This window comes from Prionailurus viverrinus, chromosome D3, assembly GCF_022837055.1.
Source record: "Prionailurus viverrinus isolate Anna chromosome D3, UM_Priviv_1.0, whole genome shotgun sequence".
NCBI classification, from domain to species: domain Eukaryota; kingdom Metazoa; phylum Chordata; class Mammalia; order Carnivora; family Felidae; genus Prionailurus; species Prionailurus viverrinus.
In genome coordinates, this window is record NC_062572.1 from 30,357,222 (window position 1) to 30,378,602 (window position 21,381).

At 52.1% G+C, this 21,381-nt stretch overlaps 2 protein-coding genes across 2 annotated transcripts; one reads left to right on the forward strand and one right to left on the reverse strand.

Moving 5' to 3' along the window:
* The first annotated feature begins 7,453 nt into the window (after positions 1–7,453).
* Positions 7,454–11,906, forward strand: LOC125149268 (tubulin alpha-3 chain-like). Its single transcript, XM_047828124.1, has 4 exons — positions 7,454–7,679; positions 8,562–8,710; positions 9,024–9,704; positions 11,509–11,906. The coding sequence occupies exons 1-4, from the start codon at positions 7,559–7,561 to the stop codon at positions 11,803–11,805; spliced, it is 1,248 nt and encodes a 415-aa protein (XP_047684080.1). The 5' UTR covers positions 7,454–7,558; the 3' UTR covers positions 11,806–11,906.
* Positions 11,907–13,053: 1,147 nt separating this feature from the next.
* Positions 13,054–21,188, reverse strand: LOC125148762 (mitotic-spindle organizing protein 2B-like). Its single transcript, XM_047826968.1, has 4 exons — positions 21,150–21,188; positions 20,317–20,699; positions 19,954–20,102; positions 13,054–13,314 (listed from the first exon to the last, which is right to left on the reverse strand). The coding sequence occupies exons 1-4, from the start codon at positions 21,171–21,173 to the stop codon at positions 13,157–13,159; spliced, it is 714 nt and encodes a 237-aa protein (XP_047682924.1). The 5' UTR covers positions 21,174–21,188; the 3' UTR covers positions 13,054–13,156.
* Between the last annotated feature and the right edge of the window lie 193 nt (positions 21,189–21,381).

The window sequence follows — 21,381 nt, forward strand, 5'->3', positions numbered from 1 at the left end:
ATGGGTAAATAAAATATGGTATAGGGGCACCTGGGTGGCTCAGTCAGTTGAGCAACTGCCTTTTGATTTCGGCTTAGGTCATGAGCTCACGAACCTGGGGATGGAGCCCTGCATCAGGCTCTGTGCTGTGCGTTGGTGGAGCAGAGCCTGCCTCGGAGTCTCTCTCTCCCTCTCTCCCTTGCTCTTTCTTTCTCTCAAAATGAATAAAATAAACATTAAAAAATAAAATAAAAATGGTATGCCCATACAATGGAATATTATTTGGCCATAAAAAGAAATGAAATTTGAGGTGATGATAGCATTCTAAACTTGCTTGTGGTAATGGCTGCACAACTCTGTGAATATACCAAAAGTAATTGGACATTTTAAATAGACGAATTGTAGAGTATGTGAACTGTATCTCAATAAAGCTGTTTACAAGAAACAGGAGTGAAGGATCATGCAACCACAGGAATGTATCATGTAACAGGAGGAATGTGTCATGCTACAACATGAATGAACCTTGAAAACATGATGCTGTGAAAGAAGCCATTCACAAAAGACCACATATTGTATGATTCTGTTTATAGGAAATGTCCAGAATAGGTAAATCTACCAAGACAGAAAGTAGATCAGAAGTTGCCTAGGGCTGGGGCGCCTGTGTGGCTCAGTGGGTCGAACATCTGACTCTTGATTTCAGCTGATTGTGATCCCAGGGGATTGAGTCCTGTGTCCTGTGTCTGCATGCTGAGCATGGAGCCTTCTTGGGATTCTCTCACTCACTTGCTCTGCTCCTGCTCTCTCTCTCTGTCTCTCTCTCTGTCTGTCTCTCAAATAAAATTTAAAAGAAGTTGCCTAGGGCTAGGGAGATGGGACGGACTGGAGGTTGGCAGCGAAAGAGCATGGGTTTCTTTGGAGATGATAAAAATGTTCTAAAATGGATTGTGATGGGGCACCTGGGTGGCTCAGTCAGTTATGCATTCAACTCTTGATTTTGGCTCAGGTCGTGATCTCACCGTTTGTGGGTTTGAGCCCTGCTTCAGGCTCCCCGCTTACAGTGTGAAGCCTGCTTGTGATTCTCTCTCTCTCTCTCTCTATCTCTCTCTCTCTGTCTCTCTCTCTCCACCCCTCCACCACTCATGCTCTCTCTAAATAAATAAATAAACTTAAACAAATAAGTCAACTACTCTAACTTTTCAAATGGATTGTGGTGATAGTTGCACAACTCTGTGAATATACTGCAAACCACTGGATTGTACACCAGTTTAAATGGGTGAGTTGTGGGGCACCTGGCTGGCTCAGTTGGTAGAGCATGTGATTTGATTTCAGGGTTGTGGGTTTGAGCCCCACATTGGGTGTAGAGATTGCTTACAAACAAAAAAACATATTTTTTAAAAAATGAGTGAATTGTATGGTATGTGGATTATATCTCAAGAAAGTTGTTACTAAACAAAAAATCATATTGTTGGATCCAATTTTGTAAAACCCATGTATAAGTATATACACAGGGGAAAAAAAAACTAAGAACACCTTGACATATTAATAATGTTTAGCTATAAGGTGTGGGTTTGGGGATGATTTTTATTTTCCTTATGTTATTCTTCATTTCCTACACTTTCTACTCTGAATATGTGTTACTTTTAAAACCAGAAAAAATAAATAGTACTTTAAAATGTGATACAGGCTACAATTCAGTTATGTATGTGGAATGATTGGAGCCGTGAGGGTGGAGGAGGGTGCTATAGACTGAATTGGGTCCCCCTGCCAAATTCCTACGTTGAAGCCCTAACCCCCAATGCGACTGTATTTGGAAATAGGAGGCAATTAAGGTTACATGAGGTCATAAAGGTGGGACCCTGATCTGATAGGATTAGTGTCCTTGTAAGAAGAGACACCGAGAGCTTGCTCTCTCCTCCCACCCCTATAGGCAGACACAGCAAGAAGGGAGCCTTCTGCAATCAGGAAGAGAGCCCTCGTAGAAACCAACCCTTCCAGAACTTGACCTTACATTACTCTCCTAGCCTTTAGAACCGCCAGAAAATAAACTTCCGTTACTTATGCTACCCAGTCCATGGTGTTCTGTTATGGCAGGTGACCTAAGATAGAAGGATTCACTCTCTTGGAGGGAAGAAGCAGGGAGGGTTTCTCCTGGTTTCCCTGGCTCTCCGTTGACCTCCTTCCATCTCCCTCCTCCCTGCTGCCAAAGCTATCTTTCTTTCAACGTTTATTTATTTTGGGGACAGAGAGAGACAGAGCATGAACGGGGGAGGGTCAGAGAGAGAGGGAGACACAGAATCGGAAACAGGCTCCAGGCTCCGAGCCATCAGCCAGAGCCTGACGCGGGGCTCGAACTCACGGACCGCGAGATCGTGACCTGGCTGAAGTCCGACGCTTAACCGACTGCGCCATCCAGGCGCCCCCAAAGCTATCTTTCTAAGGGCCGACCTAATCATACTATCCAAATGTTCCCAAGGCCTACAGAAAAAGTCCAGCTCCTCTACCTGCTGTGTGCCACTGCAGGGGCAGAGTTCCCCGCTCTTCTGTAAGAAGTTAAGGGTCTGCTCCAACATGCTCTAGGGAATCACCAGAAAGGATGTTGCATTCTGGTGATAAGTTTGGGGTTATGCCAGAATTCCTTTTACCCTGCTTTTCTCAGAAATAAATACACAGTGGATCCCAAAGAAAGTTAAGTCAGTCTTTACAGAATGGAAGAATCAGGTGATTGTACCAAAGTTCCCCCAAATGGACACTGCACTCCAACCCAGCCTTGGCGGGGGGAGCCTGGGGTATAGCCTCCAACTCCCTTGTCCCCAGAAACTCAGCAATCCCCAGATTAAAGAAGTAATCAAATCCTGCTTGGTTCCTGGGCGCTGGATGGCAAAGGCCTTTCTGCACCGGAGAAAGGGTGGACAAGAAAGCCGGGTGCAGATTTTGGGTATGAAGCTGGCATCCATCTTGTTGGTTGTTAGTCTATCTCAAGTCTCTTGAGATAGAACACACCTCCGTGGACCAGATGAAGCCACTTGACGTAACAAAGTAACATCTGTGAACATGACTTCATGAGCCTCCAATCAACAGCGTCCACCTTCTCAGGAGACCCCCCCCCCCCCCGGGCCCCCGGCCTGCCCCCAACTTTCCCCGTAAAACCCCTCGTTTATAAGCCATCAGGAAGTTCGGGACGTTGAACACTGGTTTTACGTTCTCCTGGGTGGTGCCACACCAACGAATAGCCTATCTTCAAGGCAAAAACTTGGTGCAAGTCTTTTATTGGCTTGCGAAGCACGGGAGAGCAGCTCTCCTTTGCATTGGTTACAGGTAGATGGTGGGCAGGCCTTGAGAGGGTGTCTCGTTTGCAAAGATCGGAATCAAGAGCAGACAGGTGAGTGGGCTTGGGCCTCCAAGCAAGAAGGCAGCACAAGCTTGACGTGAAGCCACGCGCACATTGAGGGCTTACGTGCACGAAAATGTGCTACGTCCCACGCAGAGAAAACCGTGACCACTCCCACCTAACATCCGAGGATGCATCAGAATGCTCGGCTTTGGCTAGGCGACAGCCTTCCCGCCAAAGCCATATCCAATCAGAAAGCACCATACTCCGCAAATCAAGTAACGTCCAATCAGAAGCGGGATTCCAGGCCTAGGTCCGCCCCGAGGCACTGAGGACCAATGGGCACCTGGGCAGCGGCGGGCCAATCCCGGGCCGGGTGCACCGCGCAGGAGCGGCAGTTGGGTGTGTGGCATCAGTGGCAGCGGTTGAGGTCTGGTAACGGCCGTTGGGCAGCAGCTGAACTCACTATGGTGAGGCCCCCCCCACCTGGCCACTCTCGGTTCATAGAGGCCCAGGCAGGAGGGAGGATGAAGCCCGCCACATGAGGCCCCTGGGTGGGGCAAGACTGGGACAAATCCTAGGACCGGGGCGCTGTGTGTGTGTGTGTGTGTGTGTGTGTGTGTGTGTGTGGCGGGGGCGGGGGGGGGCTGGAGATCGGGGGAAAGAGGGGGCTGGGCTGGGCACGGGAGGCCCAGGGCTGCCCGGACGAACAGATGATAGTCCTCTCGCTTGTTCTCTGGGTGTGCGAACCCTGAGGGCAGCGGCAACCTGGTAATGTCCCGGATGAAGGGGGGTCGGCGGGTGCAGATGTCTTCTCGAAAATTGTAACTTTATGAGCCAGGTTGGAAGCTGGGTGACCTTGACTCAGTCTCTGAGGACAGCCGTTATGTTGAGTACCTGAGGCCTGGAAGGTGGTTCTCAAACGTTGGGGTCCCAGGACATCCCTAGAGTATGTATGTATGTATGTATGTATGTTAACGTATGTTTATTTTTGAGAGAGAGAGACACACACACAGCACAAGTGGGGGAGGGGCAGAGAGAGAGGGAGACACAGAATCCCAAGCAGGCTCCAGGTTCTAAGCTGTCAGCACAGAGCCCAACGTGGCATTCGAACTCATGTGATATGAGATCATGACCTGAGCTGAAGTCCAACACTTAACCGACTGAGCCACCCAGGTGCCCCTACAGTATTTATTTTTTTATAGAGTTTATTTGAGAGAGAGAGAGAAAGAGTGCAAGTGGGGGAGGGGCGAGGGAGAGGGAGAGAGAGAATCCCAAGCAGGCTCTGCACTGCCAGCCCAATGAGCTCAACTCACAAACCATGAGATCATGACCTGATGGGGAAGCAAGAGTCATGCTTAACCATCTTAGCCACCGAGGCACTCCATGGACATCTCTACAGTGTAACAAATTAGGACTCCAAAAAGCCTTTGTTTATGTGGGTTATCTCCATAGTCATTTGCCATGTTAGAAATTTTAAAAATATTTATTTACTTTCAGACAACATGCTAACATAAACACCAGATATCCAAGTTGCAATAGCCATAGTTTGTCGGCTCTTGCAAGGAAAATAACATTCTGTGAAAAAAGCTAGTTCAGTTGGCAACTGAAAGCACACAAGCGCTATTTCTTCAAACAGCTGTATTTCAGCAGGTGCACAAGTGCTTTATGGATACTTTCCGTTTTGTCACAGTACTTGAGGGTGGATGTTTTATAAAATAATCATTTTTTGCTTCATCATGAATATCCTGAAATGAAATTGCCCTTTTTTTTTTTTTTTGGTCTTTTTACCGTGAGTGCATAAGGGTGAAGAATCTAACGAACACTGGTATAGTTTGGTGCCACTACCTTGATTTGTACTAGGGCATTAAGAGTTTTACCCACTTTTTTTTTTAAGTTTATTGTTTTGAGAGAGAGAGCGTGAGAGAATCCCAGGCAGGCTCTGCACTGTCAGTGCGGAGCCCAGTGCGGGGCTTAAACTCATAAATGGTAAGATCATGACCTGAGCTGAAGTTGGATGCTTAATTGACTGAGGCACCCAAGCACCCCAGTTTTACCCACTGTTTGATTATGCACCATCAGTGGACACGGTGAAATGTGAACACGGTGAAAAGGGCTGGTTATCTCAGTAGTCCTACTGTGAAATGGCTTTAATTTCCAATTACCCTGAAGAGGTCTGTGGATCTCTAGTGGCCTGAGAAGGCCAGTGATTACTTTGAGGACTGTTAGCGGGTAGGGGATCAGTAGAAACAATTGGCAGGAGGAAGAGAGCAGAAAGGTCTGCGCATTTGCTGTCTGGAAGCTGAAGCTTCTGGGTACATAGGGAACAAAGTAACCTGCCAAGAATATGAAGAGAGCAGTTGGACTGGAGCTTGAAAAGAAAGAGGATGAAGATAAGGCTGAGTAAAGTAAGGTAAAATTTTAATGATCCAGGTGAGGTTGGTGATGAATTCTTAATGGCTTTCTATTGAAAGCTAGGAATGATTTTTCTGACTGCTTTTCGTTAGTTCCATTGGATAATCAGATGGAAGTGGCCTTGCAGATCATGTAGCACACCAGCCCCCATTCTGTAAAAGAAAAACCTGAGGGATTTTCTCAGGGTACAGAGCTTCCTGTGATCATACTAGGGCCGAGTCCGTAGAAAACTAAATCGGGCATCCTGTGAAGCATAGGCTGCCTGGATTTAAGTAAGGCAAAATGAATAATACTGATCTGTAAATGGTGTGATTGTGTGGATTCCAAAAGACTTCCCAGAGTGTTGATGAATTTCTTCTCTGAAGGAGTGCATTCCTTGTCATTGGAGAAGTTCTTTCTGCAACTGAATAGTTCCTTCTGGGATGGATTCTTAGGGTATTGTGGCGTTACGTGAATCTCTATGCCCCTAATTGGAGAGTTGGTGTTTGTGTGATAAGAAACGGGACTTCGGGGGCACCTGGCTCAGGCGGTTAAGCGTCCGACTTCAGCTCGGGTCATGATCTCACGGTCTGTGGTTCGAGCCCCGTGTCGGACTCTGTGCTGACAGCTCAGAGCCTGGAGCCTGCTTCGGCTTCTGTCTCCTTCTCTCTCTGTCCTTCCCCTGCTCGTGCTGTCTCTCCATAATAAACAAACCTTAAAAATAAAAAAAAATTGCCTGCCAAACTTAAAAACAGGACTTCAAGTTCTTGGTATTGTATATTAGGATTTAGGGTAGGTGGGACACCTTGAATTTTATTTGATCTCCTCTATGTATTTGTAAGGATAAGGTGTCTAAAATAGAACAAATGATTAATGACTGTACAGTTATGTTTATGGCAGGAAAGATAGGATACAGTCAAAATAGGTACTTTGAGTCTAAGGAAACCACCAAAGGACAGTGTAGTGTCCTACCGTTTGTGATGTCTGGTTGCCATGAACTCCTAGCCTTGAGGTGAAGGGAGTGGTCACTAGAAGCTGAGAAGGTGGCTTTATCAAGAACACTGACTGCTGAAAGTTTGTGGCCTTGATAAACACACTCAGGGAGCCCATGGCAGTCCGGCAGGGTGGGAGCCAGGAAGTGAGCACCCTGACCACACTGTCCTCTAACCTCGCAGTCTCTTGCTGATGCCTGCCTTGGCTAATGCAGCCAGAAGCCAGGTGCAAGGAAGCCCCTTTAATGCAGTCCAGATGGGTCAGCCTCCCTGAGCACAGCCCTGGGTGGAGAAAATAGAGGGTAGCTGTAGATGGGTAGATGGATGGCACACATATGGTGACCACGGGCACCTGGGCCATGGTGACCTGTGTCCAAGTCCACTCTTCCTTCCCTGATCTGTTACTTGGACAGGACACCATCAGAAACTAATCGCTATACTCTTTCGAGAATAACTGTGGCTGTATGGTGACTGTGGCTGTATGTGACTGTATGGTGTGGCGTTTATCATGGACATTACGTGTATGGTAGCAAACACTTCTGTGTAGGGGCTAAGTCCGGCACTTAGGAGCTAGGGTGGTTTAGAGCACCTCAGTTTTCATAGGGACTTGAAAAGGGTCACGTAAGCCTTCTGGGAAAGGTCTGGGAAAGCCATCGACAATGTGAAATACATGTAGATGTGTGTGTTAATATGGTTTCGATGCCATATAGCGTTGGTTCCCTTGAAGACAAGGGGATCTCAACGTTTGTGTTCTGGTTCCCAGCGCGAGTGCATCTCTATCCACGTGGGGCAGGCAGGTGTCCAGATCGGCAATGCCTGCTGGGAACTGTACTGCCTTGAACATGGAATTCAGCCCGATGGTCAGATGCCAAGCGACAAAACCATCGGTGGTGGGGATGACTCGTTCAACACGTTCTTCAGCGAGACTGGGGCTGGCAAGCATGTGCCCAGAGCGGTGTTTGTGGACCTGGAGCCCACCGTGGTCGGTAGGTACTCGGGCACTTGGGCGGCTTTCCCGGGAGAGTGGGAGAGCCTCCCTGAAGCCCCCTCCATGCCCTCTGTGCTCCTTTGAATCCTTTCTGCAGAAAGGACGGGGTGTACAAGTACACGCCTGTGGCTACATCAGGTGAGAAACTGAGGCTCCTAAGTTAGCAGAACCTGACGTACAGGAAAAACATAGGCTGGTAATAGATTCACTCGTGGCCGCCTCAGCCCCAGGCAGGTGGTTGTGTAGACTCCACCTGCGGGGTGCCCAGGCACTGGTCCCTCCTTAACGCTGCGCACACCAAAATGCTGCTGCGTGAGAACCTTGACCTGCATCTGACAGAAAGGTAAGTAGAGAACATTCGTTGGCTTCCTCCGGATTAGAAGGCTGAAGTGGTTGCCAGGGAGAGCTGCAAGGAGAGAGCACCTTTCAGTGGCCACCCAGGGGAAGACAGGATGTCACCCTAAAGCCTGTGAGAGGCAGGCCACAGAGGGTGCCCTGATGGGACTGGCCGGCCAAGGTCATGCTGACCTGGTGACTGTCTGGTATGTAAGCGATTTTTTAGTTACACTCTTTGAGGTAGCTGTGGGTAGGAGGACATACGTATGCACGTGCAGAATCACCTGTGTGCGGGTGTGAGTGGTTTCCCTTCTTTGAGGACCAGTCAGATTGGACTTTGTACCTCCACTTGACTTTACCTGCTGAGCCATAGATTGCTGTTGTGGTCTGCGTATGACGCAGAGACGTTTTCTACGAGACCCTGATGCCGCCGACCCGCGAGGAACGGCACGTGCTTGGTAGAGCCCGACGGTCCCCAAACCCACCCCTCCTGGTGAGTTGACAACAGGCTTGAAGCCCTGCGGCCCACGTGTCCTCTTTGTAGATGAAGTGCGCACAGGGACCTACAGGCAGCTCTTCCACCCAGAGCAGCTGATCACCGGGAAGGAGGACGCAGCCAATAATTACGCCAGAGGCCACTATACCATCGGCAGGGAGATCGTCGACCTGGTCCTGGACCGGATCCGAAAACTGGTAAGGGGGTGCCGAGAAGGCTTCCTGTGGACGTTGCCCCGGACGGGAGGGTGTGCAGGGATTGCGACCAGGAGGTCGCTCTGGCAAAACCCCAGGCCAGAATCTTGAGTCCACGTTTCCCTTCACGTGTGGCTTCGGTGCGTCCGTACATCTCTAACGTCTGCCTTGCTTTGCTCCTGAGCGTCCTGCACGTGCGCTGTGGACGATTTGAATGTGTGATCATCCCGCAGAGGCAAAGAAGCGAGCGTGGCTTGTCGGAGGTCGGCGGTGTGGCTTCCGCAGGCACTGACTCACGGTCTCTGGTTTCTCTCAGGCGGATCTGTGCACGGGGCTGCAGGGCTTCCTCATCTTCCACAGTTTCGGGGGCGGCACCGGCTCTGGGTTTGCGTCCCTGCTCATGGAGCGGCTGTCGGTGGACTACGGCAAGAAGTCCAAGCTGGAGTTTGCCATCTACCCGGCCCCCCAGGTGTCCACGGCCGTGGTGGAGCCCTACAACTCCATCCTGACCACCCACACGACCCTGGAGCATTCTGACTGTGCCTTCATGGTGGACAACGAAGCCATCTACGACATATGTCGGCGCAACCTGGATATCGAGCGGCCCACGTACACCAACCTTAATCGTCTGATCGGGCAGATCGTGTCCTCCATCACGGCCTCCCTGCGATTTGATGGGGCCCTGAACGTGGACTTGACGGAATTCCAGACCAACCTGGTCCCCTACCCCCGCATCCACTTCCCCCTGGCCACCTACGCCCCGGTCATCTCAGCTGAGAAGGCGTACCACGAGCAGCTGTCTGTGGCCGAGATCACCAATGCCTGTTTTGAGCCGGCTAACCAGATGGTCAAGTGTGACCCTCGGCACGGCAAGTATATGGCCTGCTGCATGTTGTACAGGGGGGACGTGGTCCCGAAAGATGTCAACGCAGCCATCGCCACCATCAAGACCAAGCGCACCATCCAGTTTGTGGATTGGTGCCCAACTGGATTTAAGGTAGGACTGGGTGATGTTGAGTGGTGTTACCGGTCAGCAGGCAGCCGACCAAGCACAGCATGCCCTTTGTAGGGGATGCCCTGTTCCATGGCAGCCAGCCCCTTGGTCATAAATCAGTGAGCCAGAGTGATAATTTATTCAGTGGTGCCATTTGAACTCCCTTCCTGAGTTATCACATTGTGTATCTGCGTGAGAATTTTCTGTTTTAACAGAACAGAAAGTTTTTGGAAGGATTTTTGTTGCCGCTTCCGGGTGAAAGAATTAGTGTGGGAAAAATAGTTTGGACTTAGAAATGTAGCAGTTTTCAAGGGCATTTTGATAATTGATGTGGATATTTGAAATTGGGGTATCACTGTAAACATCAGTGTTCCTAAATCCCACGTCATTCTTCAGGCATAAGGAAATTAAACCAAATCTAAATGTCCCACGCAGCATTTGATTTAACGAAAAATGGTCATGGATGTTTCTGGAAGAAATGGCAACATACTCATTTCTCTGTTAGTAAGATTGGCAAGTTTGGGCAGAGGCTGCCTCCAACACAGTTTGTGCCAGTCTTCCATCTGATACAGAATAGGAAACTTGCTGTAGCTCTTCAGCTTTGTCCAGTACTTGGACGCTAAGCTGTCGATGCTTTCCATCTGGGAAAACGTGCTTCCCTCTGCCTTGCTTTCCATGCCGCCTAGCTGGCTCAGACCTTACTGCTTCTGGTGGGCTTGCTGCAGCGGGTCCTTCACTAGCCCTTCCTATTCTGGGTTCAGGGATCGGCACAGTTGGCAGACCAGCCACGTAGAGTTTTGTGTGGACACACCCACACCTGTTCATTGGTGTCTTGTTGTGGCTGCTTTTGTGCTCCAAAGGGAGAATTAAGTAATTGTGACAGAGACCATGTGGCCCACCCAGCCTAGAATATGTGCTGCCTTGCTCTTTTTTTTGTTAACACTTATGTTCATTTTTGAGACAGAGAGAGACAGAGCATGAACGGGGGAGGGTCAGAGAGAGAGGGAGACACAGAATCTGAAACAGGCTCCAGGTTCCGAGCTGTCAGCACAGAGCCCGACACGGGGCTCGAACTCACAGGCCGTGAGATCGCGACCTGAGCTGAAGTTGCACACCTTAACCAACTGAGCCACCCAGGCGTCCCTGTCTTGCTCCTTATAGACAAAGTTTGCCGACCCCAGCTCTAACTGACCCTGTGTATTCCTGCCCAAACCTCTGGTCGTGGTGTCTCCTGGTTTGGAAACTTAGAATGCCTCCCCTTTTGGACCCAGCCCTCGAATATCACCCCCTTTCTCCTACTTAGCACACACATAGGCCACCTCCTGTTGCAGTAGTAGCAACAGTCCTAGGACCTGAGGGTGTGCCTGTCGCCCTGTTATGCACAGGCTGGCTCATTTGGTAGGAGACCGGGGGTATGATCTCCCCTGGTGATACAACCATAGTACTCTGAATCGAGTGGAAAAGGTTTCAGCTACAGAAATGAATCCCCATCTTGTAGAAGCCTATGGGGAAAATAACATGAGCAATACAAAGCAGCGTCCCCTTTTAGAAGCAGCAGCCCTGTTACCTGAGCACCTGTCACGTGTCTCAGTTGCTGGGACACAGCCCTTCAGGCAACTTGGGACTGAGCCGGGAGCCAGGGCTCCTTTTCCCCAGTTTTCCTGGTCTGGAAACCGGCACCCTGCTCACCTGACACCTTGCCTGGCACAAAGAAGGCACCTGCATGTCTTTTGTTTCCATGAAAGCAGCTACCATTTCTGGGTTTGACAGAAGTTGCACAGACTGTTTTCTTCCCCTTCTCTGACAGGTGGGCATCAACTACCAACCCCCCACCGTCGTCCCCGGAGGGGACCTGGCCAGGGTGCAGCGGGCCGTGTGCATGCTGAGCAACACTACCGCCATTGCCGAGGCCTGGGCCCGCCTAGACCATAAGTTTGACCTCATGTATGCAAAGCGAGCCTTTGTGCACTGGTACGTGGGGGAAGGCATGGAGGAAGGGGAGTTCTCCGAGGCCCGGGAGGACCTGGCAGCTCTGGAGAAAGATTATGAAGAGGTGGGTGTGGATTCCGTGGAAGCAGAGGCTGAAGAAGGGGAAGAATACTGAATGGGGACATGGCTGGCAGGCATTCCTGTCTCCCTCTCTCTCTTGCCACCCTGCAGCACAGGTGGTTTTCAGTTGTTTCCAATTAAAGTTTCTGTATGAAACTTCGGTCTATTGTGATGCTCATTTGGGATACACTCATGTGACTGCACAGATGGGTAGGACCCCAAGGCCTGTCAGGCCGTGTGGAAAGCTGTCCTGGGCTGCACTGTGAGTTTTGTACAGCACTACCTACATCTGTAGGGAGCCAGTGCATACTTGACATGATCTGCATGGCCTGGGGAAAACAGTTCTTTCCAAACTGAGGTTCCAAAGCACAAAGATTGCCTAGATTCTAGCAAAACTGAGTTAGGCTTTCAATTGAATTTGCAATTTTTCAGGTTTCTCTGTTGATGGCACATGGTGACTAATGTGTAAGTTTGGAACTGGAGGTTGAACACCTGAGGTCCATGGAAGGGGGCTGTCCATAAAGTCCTTAATGCTGTGGGTCAAATGTTGTAGGGTGAGGACATTGGGCAGGGGCGGGGGGGGGGTGTTGGAGTTTTATTGGATTCTCCATGGCATTCACAGTCACAGGGTGAGCTCTAGATTACGGCTCATCTTTGGCTTTACTGTGCACGTAACCTGTAAGACAGCATTTCCACTCCACCCTCAGACCCTTGCAGCTCTACCCTGGGAATGGTCTCGGCAAAAGCACCGCACCTTTCTCTTTAGCGAAACGTGTCGACGTGCATTTATAAAAGTTTTAGTAACAAGAGTTTGAACTGTGCAGGTCACTTCTATGTGGGTTTTTTACAGCATGGTACTGTAAATGTATTTCTCTTACGACTTTCTTTTCTCTAGTTTCCTAGAGTATAATACAGTATGTAATAGTATATGATATATATAGTATATGTATATAGTCTATAATACATACGTAAAAGATGTGTTAATTGACTGTATATTATCAGTAAGGCTTCCTACTAACAGTGGGCTGTTGGTAGTTAAGTTCTGGGGAGTCAAAAGTTACGCTTGGATTTTCAACTATGCAGGGGTTGGTGCCCCTGACCCCCATTTGTTCATGGGCCAACCATACAGATATTTTTCTCTATGACCTGAAAATTAGGTATAGTAGGGTGAAACCACTGGTTTAGGTCAGTTGGTTGTTACGTTCAGCTGCAGTACATCTAGGCCCACAATGCAAAACTGATTCTCAATCTTTGAGCCTTAATGTATTCAAAAGGTGATAGAAAACAGCTTGGATGGACCCTCGGTTTTTCACAAAGCTTTATTACCAACCGGAGGAAACCACACGTAACCTCTGCTAGGAGGCTGGTGGAGCCCACGGCTGGGTGGCGTGAGAAGTCTGCCCGTCTCAGGTGCTGCTCCGAGTGGGGCTCTTCCCCGGCCCGCCCCCCTTCGGCAGCCTGGTAGCACTGGGTTGTCGGGGCATTCTTTGGCTGGATCCTTCCCGGCCGCCACGCTCTGCCAGTGCTGGGCCTCCACCCAGAGCCGTGCTGCCTTTGTTTCTCCCTGAGCGGACGCAGAACACAATTGTTAGGAACCAGGGCAAACTCCACAGTCGGCACACCTACTACATTTGTGTTCCTTGCACATTACGTCTGGTACATCTCTGTGCGACCTTTCAGCCAGGGATCCTCTCAGCTCTGAGCCCTGAGGCTGAGGACCACCTGGAGAGGGCACATCCGAGAGAAGTCCTCCACAGAGTGCAAGAGGCCCTCGAGCATAGGTCCTAGGACAGAAGCAGCACGAGGAACAATGGGGAAAGTCCGCAAGGCCCATTTAGGGAAAGGTGAGCTCAGCCGGTTGACTCCCGCCCTGGAGAGTGTAAGGAATCGCCCGACCACCAGCAGCACAGGAGGGCTCGCCACCAGGGCCACCACTTCGAAGCCTCCCCTGGCGCTCCCTGCTCCAGATCACCCACAGCTGAACTGCTGGAAGCACATCCATCAAGAATGGAAGTCAGGCTTTTGGATTTGGACCTTGGAATCTTTCCCTCAGGCGTTTCCCTGACTACCTCAAAGTATTTTGCAAACTTTCGCTGGTCAAGCCTCTTGCTCTCAAGTTCAGCTCCGGGATCCTGTGACTGGCTTCATGCTGAGGCTTGACTGCTCAGAGGAAGCTTGCCCTGACCACAGGTAGTCACATTCAGATGGAGACCACTGGTGCAGATATCCCTTGACTTGTAATTTACTTACCTTCCCCTCTTTCTGTGAAGACAGGAAGATCTGTAATCACACTTGGGCCAAACTTTATTCTAAAGGAATGGCTTCCCTGGCTTCAGGATGTTGACAGCATTCACAAGACCGAGAGGACACCAGGAGGCACAAAATGTGCCCAGGAAGCAGGCTCACCCCCTGGGTCACAGTCCCTCCCCACTGGGCCTTCCCCACCCAGGGCTCCTCTCTGCTCCAGCCTGGCAGGGTCCATCCTGCAGACTCTGACCAGGGGATGCGTCCCATGTTTGACCCTCAACCTTAATGTCAGTTCGTAGTCAAATAAACAGCCTGCAATGGGGACATGTGGGTTTTTGGAGAACAGACACCATGAATTTCTTGGGGGCATGTTGAGTCACTCCTGGTTCACCATTTGTCACCTGGAACAAGGAGAGGCACCTACATTTGTGACACTGCAGTTCCTGGCTTCTTCAAGACATCAGACTCCCTTTCCATCCTCTCTGACACTACTTTCTCCCCAGGACTCCTGCAGAGATAGGACAGCCCTTCCTAAGAGCATTTCTGAACAGCTCCTCCCCAGGGAACAACAGGGGGTCTTTGCTGCCTAGTGGGGTGGAAAGGGTTACCATGGTGCCACTGCTTGGAATGCCACAGCTCAGATTTTCCCCTGCCCTGCCTCCCTGGGCTTGCACAGGTTTGATTCAATGGAGATGTAATAACACGTTACAGAGGGCCAAGGGCATGTGGTGGGGTGAAGCTGGGCCAACTCAGCCTGCCAGTGGTTCATGGAAAAAAACAAAAGTAGAGAACCGTCACCACACATTTCCTTCTTCCTGTTACACATTCTGATATTCTGGTTCCCACTGACTGGTCAGTGGGCAAGGATCCTGTCTCCTGTGAGGGCACGAGCCCCGCCACCCTACAGCTCCCGACCTGCTGGTCAGCTATGAGGCCATGTCCCTCTCCAGGCCTGGCCAGACTGGCATAACTCATCTGTAGCACCTGGCCTACCCCTGCGTGCTTAGGCATCCTACAGACTAGGCCCAGGGCTCCTGAAGGACCTGAAAATATAGCTCAAGCATAGGCCACCCCCAAAATGGCAGTGTGGGTCTCAGACGTGGGCCCGGGTCTGAATGCAGCTTTTCTTCACCCTGTCATATATCTGGATTTCCTCTCCCCCTCAGTATAATGACCAGGGCCCTTCTGGAAAGTCCAGGATGAGAGGAAAGGAGAAAATAGCAAATAATGTTCATTTTTAACCTTGATGAGGCTGACAAACCCTGGAAATAAGACACCAATGTAAATTTGAGCCATTAAGAGAACCATCTAACCGTTTATCGAGCTCTGCAATTCTTGGAACCTTCAGGAATCACGTGCTCTCAGTTAGTGGAGAGACCCACTTAGGCCTCATGCAGAGCTGGGGAGGCATTCTGGTCTGAGGAGAATGGTGTGAGGGCCTGTCAGTGGACAGACCTGCTCTGTCCTGGACACAGCAGGGGACTTTCTGGAACCGGTCTTACCTGCCCCAGCTCCCTGCAATGGGGTAGTTAGGGTCCCATGGATTGGAGGGCAGGACTGAGCCAGAGGTGACTATAGGCTAGGGTGGGTGGCAGTGACATGCCCCCAGGCCCGATGCCTGAGGAGCCCTCACGGGTGTCAAAGACAATGAGCACTGAAGGTTAAAAACAGCCTGGCTCACGGTGTTAAAAAGTTGGTGCTCCTCCTACCCCTAATACCTGACCGAACCCCCCCCAACCCCAGATGAAGCAAAACCCCAAAGGCAACCCTAAACACACCCCCTGCGGCTGGGGAGCTGGCCCGCCCCAGCGGGACCCACTGAACCATTTAACTCTGGTGTGGCCCATGTGATCCCAACTCCCCATCCCCTGCAAGCTCTGTTGGCAGAGGTGCGGGGGGGATCAAGGGTTGACAAAAAGCCCAGAATGTGAGAAGCTGCTCCCATCTTGCCCATGTTCCCCGGGAGTGGCCTTTCTCCTTCATGGTGGGAGCACTCCCTCGTGCTCAAATGGGCCGGTGGGGCCCCTGAGGTCAAATATTAGTGATTGGCCGTAAGCGGACACTGGATGTGTGTGTGAGGAAGGAAAAGAACAAGGGGGTGAGGCAGCATAGCAAGTGCCCTGATATCCTCAAGGCTGGCTGGCAAGGTCTGGTGGCCAGGGTGAGCGTGCAGCCAGGACCACCTATCACCGCTACTCGAGAGCCCACCGGAAGGTCTACACGCACCAGCCAGTCCTGCTGCCCTCTCTGGCTGAGCACACACGAGTGGCTTAATCAGTCAGTGCTTCCAGAACACATACAGACATAATGACAAAGACTGATGTGCACCATGGACATGCACACATGCACTTTTAGCCCTTAACTGGGCCTGTGCTGCTTAGGAGAAGTGACCCTCTCCTGCACACATGCAGTACATACAGCCCTGACTCAGCGTTTCAGGCAAAGTTCAATTGTTCTGGAGCAGCACTGTCCCAACAGAAATATGATGTGAACCACATGTAACTCATTTTCCAGTAGCAACATTAAAAAGTAAAAAGTGGGGGAGGGGCTAGGTGGGCTCAGTCAGTTAGGTGTCCGACTTCGGCTCAGGTCATGATCTCATGGTTTGGGGGGTGGAGCCATGTGTTGGGCTCTGCGCTGACAGCTCAGAGCCTGGAGCCTGCTTCGGATTCTGTGTCCCCCTCTCTCTCTGCCCCTCCCCCAGTGGAGCTCTGTCTCTCTCTCTCTCAAAAATAAATAAATGTTAAAAAAAAAAAAAAGTAAAAAGAAACAGGAAATTAATATAAATCATGTATTTTAATTAACCTAAAATGTGCAATATTACCATTTCAGCATGTAATCGATATGAAAATTACTTGTGAGGTATTCTTTTTGTTCCAGTTCTCTGGCATCTGGGTGTCTGGTGTGTACTTAAACTTGCAGTGAGTCTCAGCCGCAAGCCCTGGGGGGCCCGTGGCTCCTGTACTGGACAGCGCAGCTCTGTGTAGGGCTCACAGCTTCTGCACACCAAACTTCATCTTACACATTCCAGAGGAACATCTTTTTAAAGCATACAGTTTCCCTAAGCCTCAGCAGAGAACACTCGACCGAATTTTATTTTTCCTTGGTGACCACACCCTCATCATGACAAGCATTTACCCTCTTTGTGCTCTTAGGGTCTTCTGTTTCCCCATGTTCTGCCTAGTAAAGCCAGGAATGGATGAGCTTGTCAGTGACAGTCCCCACAGGCCACCTGGATGCTGAGCATGCTGCAGCTTACCAGATCAAACTCCTGGGCGGGCCTCCAGCCCCTGGTCTGCAGCAGCTGCCACCCCAATTCTGTGGGAAACCTAAGGCCAGCGAGCCCTAACAGCCCCAAACCCCCATCATGATCCTAGGCTACCACAGTCCCCCAACTGATCACTCTGACAACTCTCCTCATTTTTTTCTACCTCAGATTCTGCCCAAGGTCTGTGTGGACAGACAGATTCTGCAACATGTGGCCTCAGAGCTCTTGGTCTCCGATGGCCTCTGCCTCTTGGCCACAGCACACTCCTGGCATGGCCCCTCATGTGCCCCACTCCCCTCCACTGCCTCCCCACCCACCCCCTCTCCAGGCTGCCCTCTACCCTCACTGGGCACCTCCCCAGGACCTCTATGTCCTCATATCCTGGCCATTGGCTGCCCAACCCAGCACACCCAAGGCATAAGCACTTGAGAAAACCCTGTGGGGCCCAGCACTCCATGCCGCTCCTGTCCCTATGCTTGGGGCTTCTTCCCCACCTCTCTCCGAGCCCCTCTGTGTCAGTGCTCTGAGCACCAAAGCAAACCCACTCCACCTCTGGGCTCTCCGCCCTCCCTTTCCCACCTCTCCCCTCCAAGCTCAGGCCCGCTCCCACCAGTGACCTGGGCCCGCATCTCAGGCTGGAGCGCTCCCCACTACTCCTACCTCAAAGGGCTGCAGGGCAACAGGACGCTGAGCCTGCTTAACCCTTGCTGCTCCAGCAAGGCTGGCTACACTGGCTTCCTCCTGTCTCTGTCACCATTGGTGTATCTAGCCATCTCCCAAACTGGAAGGGGGACCTGTCCATCTCACAGCCCCCCTGAGCCCTCAGCGCTGAGAGCCAGCCTGGCACCCAGTCACTGGGTGAGCAAGCAGCAACACCCCCTTGAAAGAGGAGGGCTCCGTTCCCAGTTTCTCCCTCCCTCTGCCCACTGATTCCTCAACTCAGCCTTGTAGTCGACTGGCTCTACCCTGACCTGCCCCTTGGCCCTTCCCCATGCCGAGTTTCGGGTGGCACCTAGAACAGCGAGGTAGGTGATGTGGGAAAGGATATGGAGAGCACAGCCAGGGCATCTGTGGGATCTCAGGCCCTCACACGCCCCTGGCTCTGGGCCTCCAGCCTCACCACACCGGGCAATGCCTGGAAGGTACCCTCAGCTCAGGAAACAGGCAGGAAAGGACAATCACATCTTACCCTCTAGGCTACCTGTCAGGTGACAGCATCTAAGCAACCAAGGTGTTTCTCACACCTAAGGCTTCCCTCTCTACAGCAAAGTAAAGGCTCTCCTGCCCCTCGGCCTGTTGCCCTCCTCTCGGGGTGAGGGCACCTCTACAGAGCACAAGTCACACCTGGCAGAATTGGCCTCTGGGGGCAGGGGGCGTTGGTCCCATTCCAGAAGTACTGCAAGTGGTCTCTAATAAACCAAGATCTGAAATTGTGTCCCCAATCCCTAAGCTGTGTAACAGGGATGGCCCATAGGGTCCTGCCCTGGCAGTTCATCTCCAAGTTGCTCTGACTCTTGAATAGGGGCCACAGCAGTTTCCACAGAAACAAGAAAGAGCACCAACCCCCAGAGATAAACCAGTAAACGCAACCTGCAAAAGGAGAGAACAGGCAGCAAGAGAACCGGAGGGAACCGGGGGGCCCTGGAGAGAGAGGCGAGTGCGTGGCAGCTGGGCCGTGGAGCAGAACCGGAGAGGCCGCAGGCCGCGGGGCCGAGGAAAAGGAGGGCCTTGCAGGGGGACTACAGCTCTTGGCAGAGAGAAAGGAGGCCTCTGGAGGTCAGAGAGAGACACAAAGAGAGCAGACAGAGCGTGGATCAGTAAGGAAGCCTGCGCTCCAGTGCCCAGGGCCTCTCAGGAAAGGGGGCGTGGGTACCCAGGGCCCTGGCACTCCCTCCCACAGGGACCCAGCCTGCCCCCCACCTGAACATCGGCCCCTTCTCAGGATGTCTGTGAGTGCCCGAATCCTCCTGGCCAAGCATTCAGGTTGTTTCTGAAACTGGGAGCAGATGCGACACACCAGGAGGATGCAGCTGGAGCTCCACTGTGACACCTTTGTCATGGGCACCTGCTTAGCCCCCAGTCATGACTCTCGAGAGTGAGGAGGCCCCTCAAACTTGAGCCCAGTGCGGTGCCCACTCAGGCCTCTGCACCCTGCGTGTCTAGGGCAGCCAGGGGCTGCCATGATGACCCGTCCTGCAATCCGAGGAAGAACGCTCAGCTGGCTAGACTCCTGGGCAGCACCTGGGCCCAGCTGGGGTATAGGCTAAGGGGCGGCAGTAAGACCTCTGCCTGCCCCGCTCCCTGAACACTTTCCTGGAGGCTGTACACACCGTGAGAACAGGAACCAAAGCCACCTTGTTCCCGCGTTTGTGGAATGAAAGCATTTCTACCCAAGGAAGGAGGCAGAATCCCATATGAGGCTTAGCCTGCTGGCCACCCTGGACACCCACTTTGCGACCACCTGATCTGGACTTGCATATGTAGCAAAGGGTAGCAAAGAAACGAAACTGGGGACTGGAAACCAAAAGGCGAGCCCTTGGACAGTCCCTGTGGGTCCTGGGAGAAGACGCACAGTAAGGCCAGGCCACTCAGGACCAAGCCCACCTTGTGTCTGGCACCGCCCACGTGCCTCCCCTGCCACCCGCCTCCTGAGTCACAGGGGCAGGGAGCACCGGGCCCAGCTCTGACCTCGGGTCTCCGGGACGCTCGATGTGGGCAGAGACACGGCCACAGGGTCCTGGGGCTCGCTCGCCAGCCTCTGCCCAGCACACATGGACTTGAGCATCTGGAAGACAGCGAGGGGCGCCACGTTCAGCTTCAGCAGGTCCACCAGGATCCTGGAGAGAACACACGCGGTGGGCAGTGAGCCTTCCTCGCCCAGGCCCAGGAAGGCCACTTCCCTCAAGACCCCAACTCTACTCTGGGCGCTCAAAGGGGTCCGAAAAGGGCGGGGTGGGGGTGGGGAGCTCCTCCAGATCAGAGGCCCGGGCGGGGGAGCAGGGGTGTCTGGGGGGGTAGGATGAGCGCGCACTCCCACCCGCGCGCGCTCACTTGAACACGTCGGGGTCAATGGCGCCACCCGCCGCCTGCGCCAGCTCGTAAAGTTCCATCTCCTCGGCGGTCAGCACCTTCTTCCGCCGCAGCGCGAGCTTCTGCAGGGCCGCCTCCAGCCCCGGGGGTGCTCCCGGCCCGGGGCTCGCGCCCGGGGCCGCCACGTACCCGGCTAGCGGGAAGACGAGCGCCCCGCCCCGCCGCGCTCCCTCCTCTGACCCCGCCTCCGCCGGGCCCCTCCGGCAGCTCCCACAGCGCCTTCTACTGGCTCCGCCGGTCGCTTCTCTCCCTGAAGCGCTACCGCCTGGCCTGCCCCGCAGCCCTACAGCAGAGGGCGCAAACCGGTTTTTCTCCTCTCCGCCATTCGATCCGCAGAAATTTACCTGCGGGATGATGAGGGATAAAAGCAGAAAAATGTGCATCTTTAGCCCAGAAAGCTGATAGCCTGCATAGTTTTGATAAGGATCAAATAAGTACTGGTTGCTACATTCTTAAAGGGTCTCATGACTGCCTGTATGTCTCATCGATAGTTAATACCAACTGAATGATAAGCACCAGAGAAATCTTGTGACAGTAGTTTTAGGAGTAGAAATTGCAAGAAGACATTTATGATCTATACTCCCTGCACGTCCTCTCCCCCTTGAACACTAAGCATATAACCACTAGCTTCATACAGCAAAAATGCAGCTCTTTCGGCCCACAAGTCCTGTATCGTGCTACCTAAATGAACTTACTAAGTTGCACGGGTCATCTCAAGAATTCTTTTTTGAGGGTCGCACTCAATGATCCCACAACAGGGAGACGTGTTAGGCGTAGGGGATACCGTGGCGGACCTCAGAAACCCGTTTCTGGGCCATCAGGGTCGGTCCGCATTGGTCGTTCTCGCTTGGGCAGCAGCACCCAGGGCAGTGCCTGGCATATTGAAGGCGCTCAATACGCTTACGTCTATCGTAAGAAGGTCAGTCAATCAATCAATGCACAGTGTATGATTTTTCCGCTCCAGTTCCCCATTAGAGGGCGCGCTTCCAGGACCTCAATAAACGGCTTCTCTTTAGCAGGCGCACG

Bases quoted from the DNA above. Each gene is read 5' to 3' on its own strand.
- LOC125149268 (XM_047828124.1), top strand. From the start codon at position 7,559: ATGCCAAGCGACAAAACCATCGGTGGTGGGGATGACTCGTTCAACACG. The intron at 7,680-8,561 runs GTAGGTACTCGG...TCCTCTTTGTAG, and splicing joins CCTGGAGCCCACCGTGGTCG to ATGAAGTGCGCACAGGGACC. The intron at 9,705-11,508 runs GTAGGACTGGGT...CTTCTCTGACAG, and splicing joins GGTGCCCAACTGGATTTAAG to GTGGGCATCAACTACCAACC.
- LOC125148762 (XM_047826968.1), bottom strand. From the start codon at position 21,173: ATGGCCCAGAAACGGGTTTCTGAG. The intron at 20,103-20,316 runs GTGAGCGCGCGC...TGTTCTCTCCAG, and splicing joins ATTGACCCCGACGTGTTCAA to GATCCTGGTGGACCTGCTGA. The intron at 13,315-19,953 runs GTCAGAGCTGGG...GCGTCCGCTCAG, and splicing joins GAGCGTCCCGGAGACCCGAG to GGAGAAACAAAGGCAGCACG.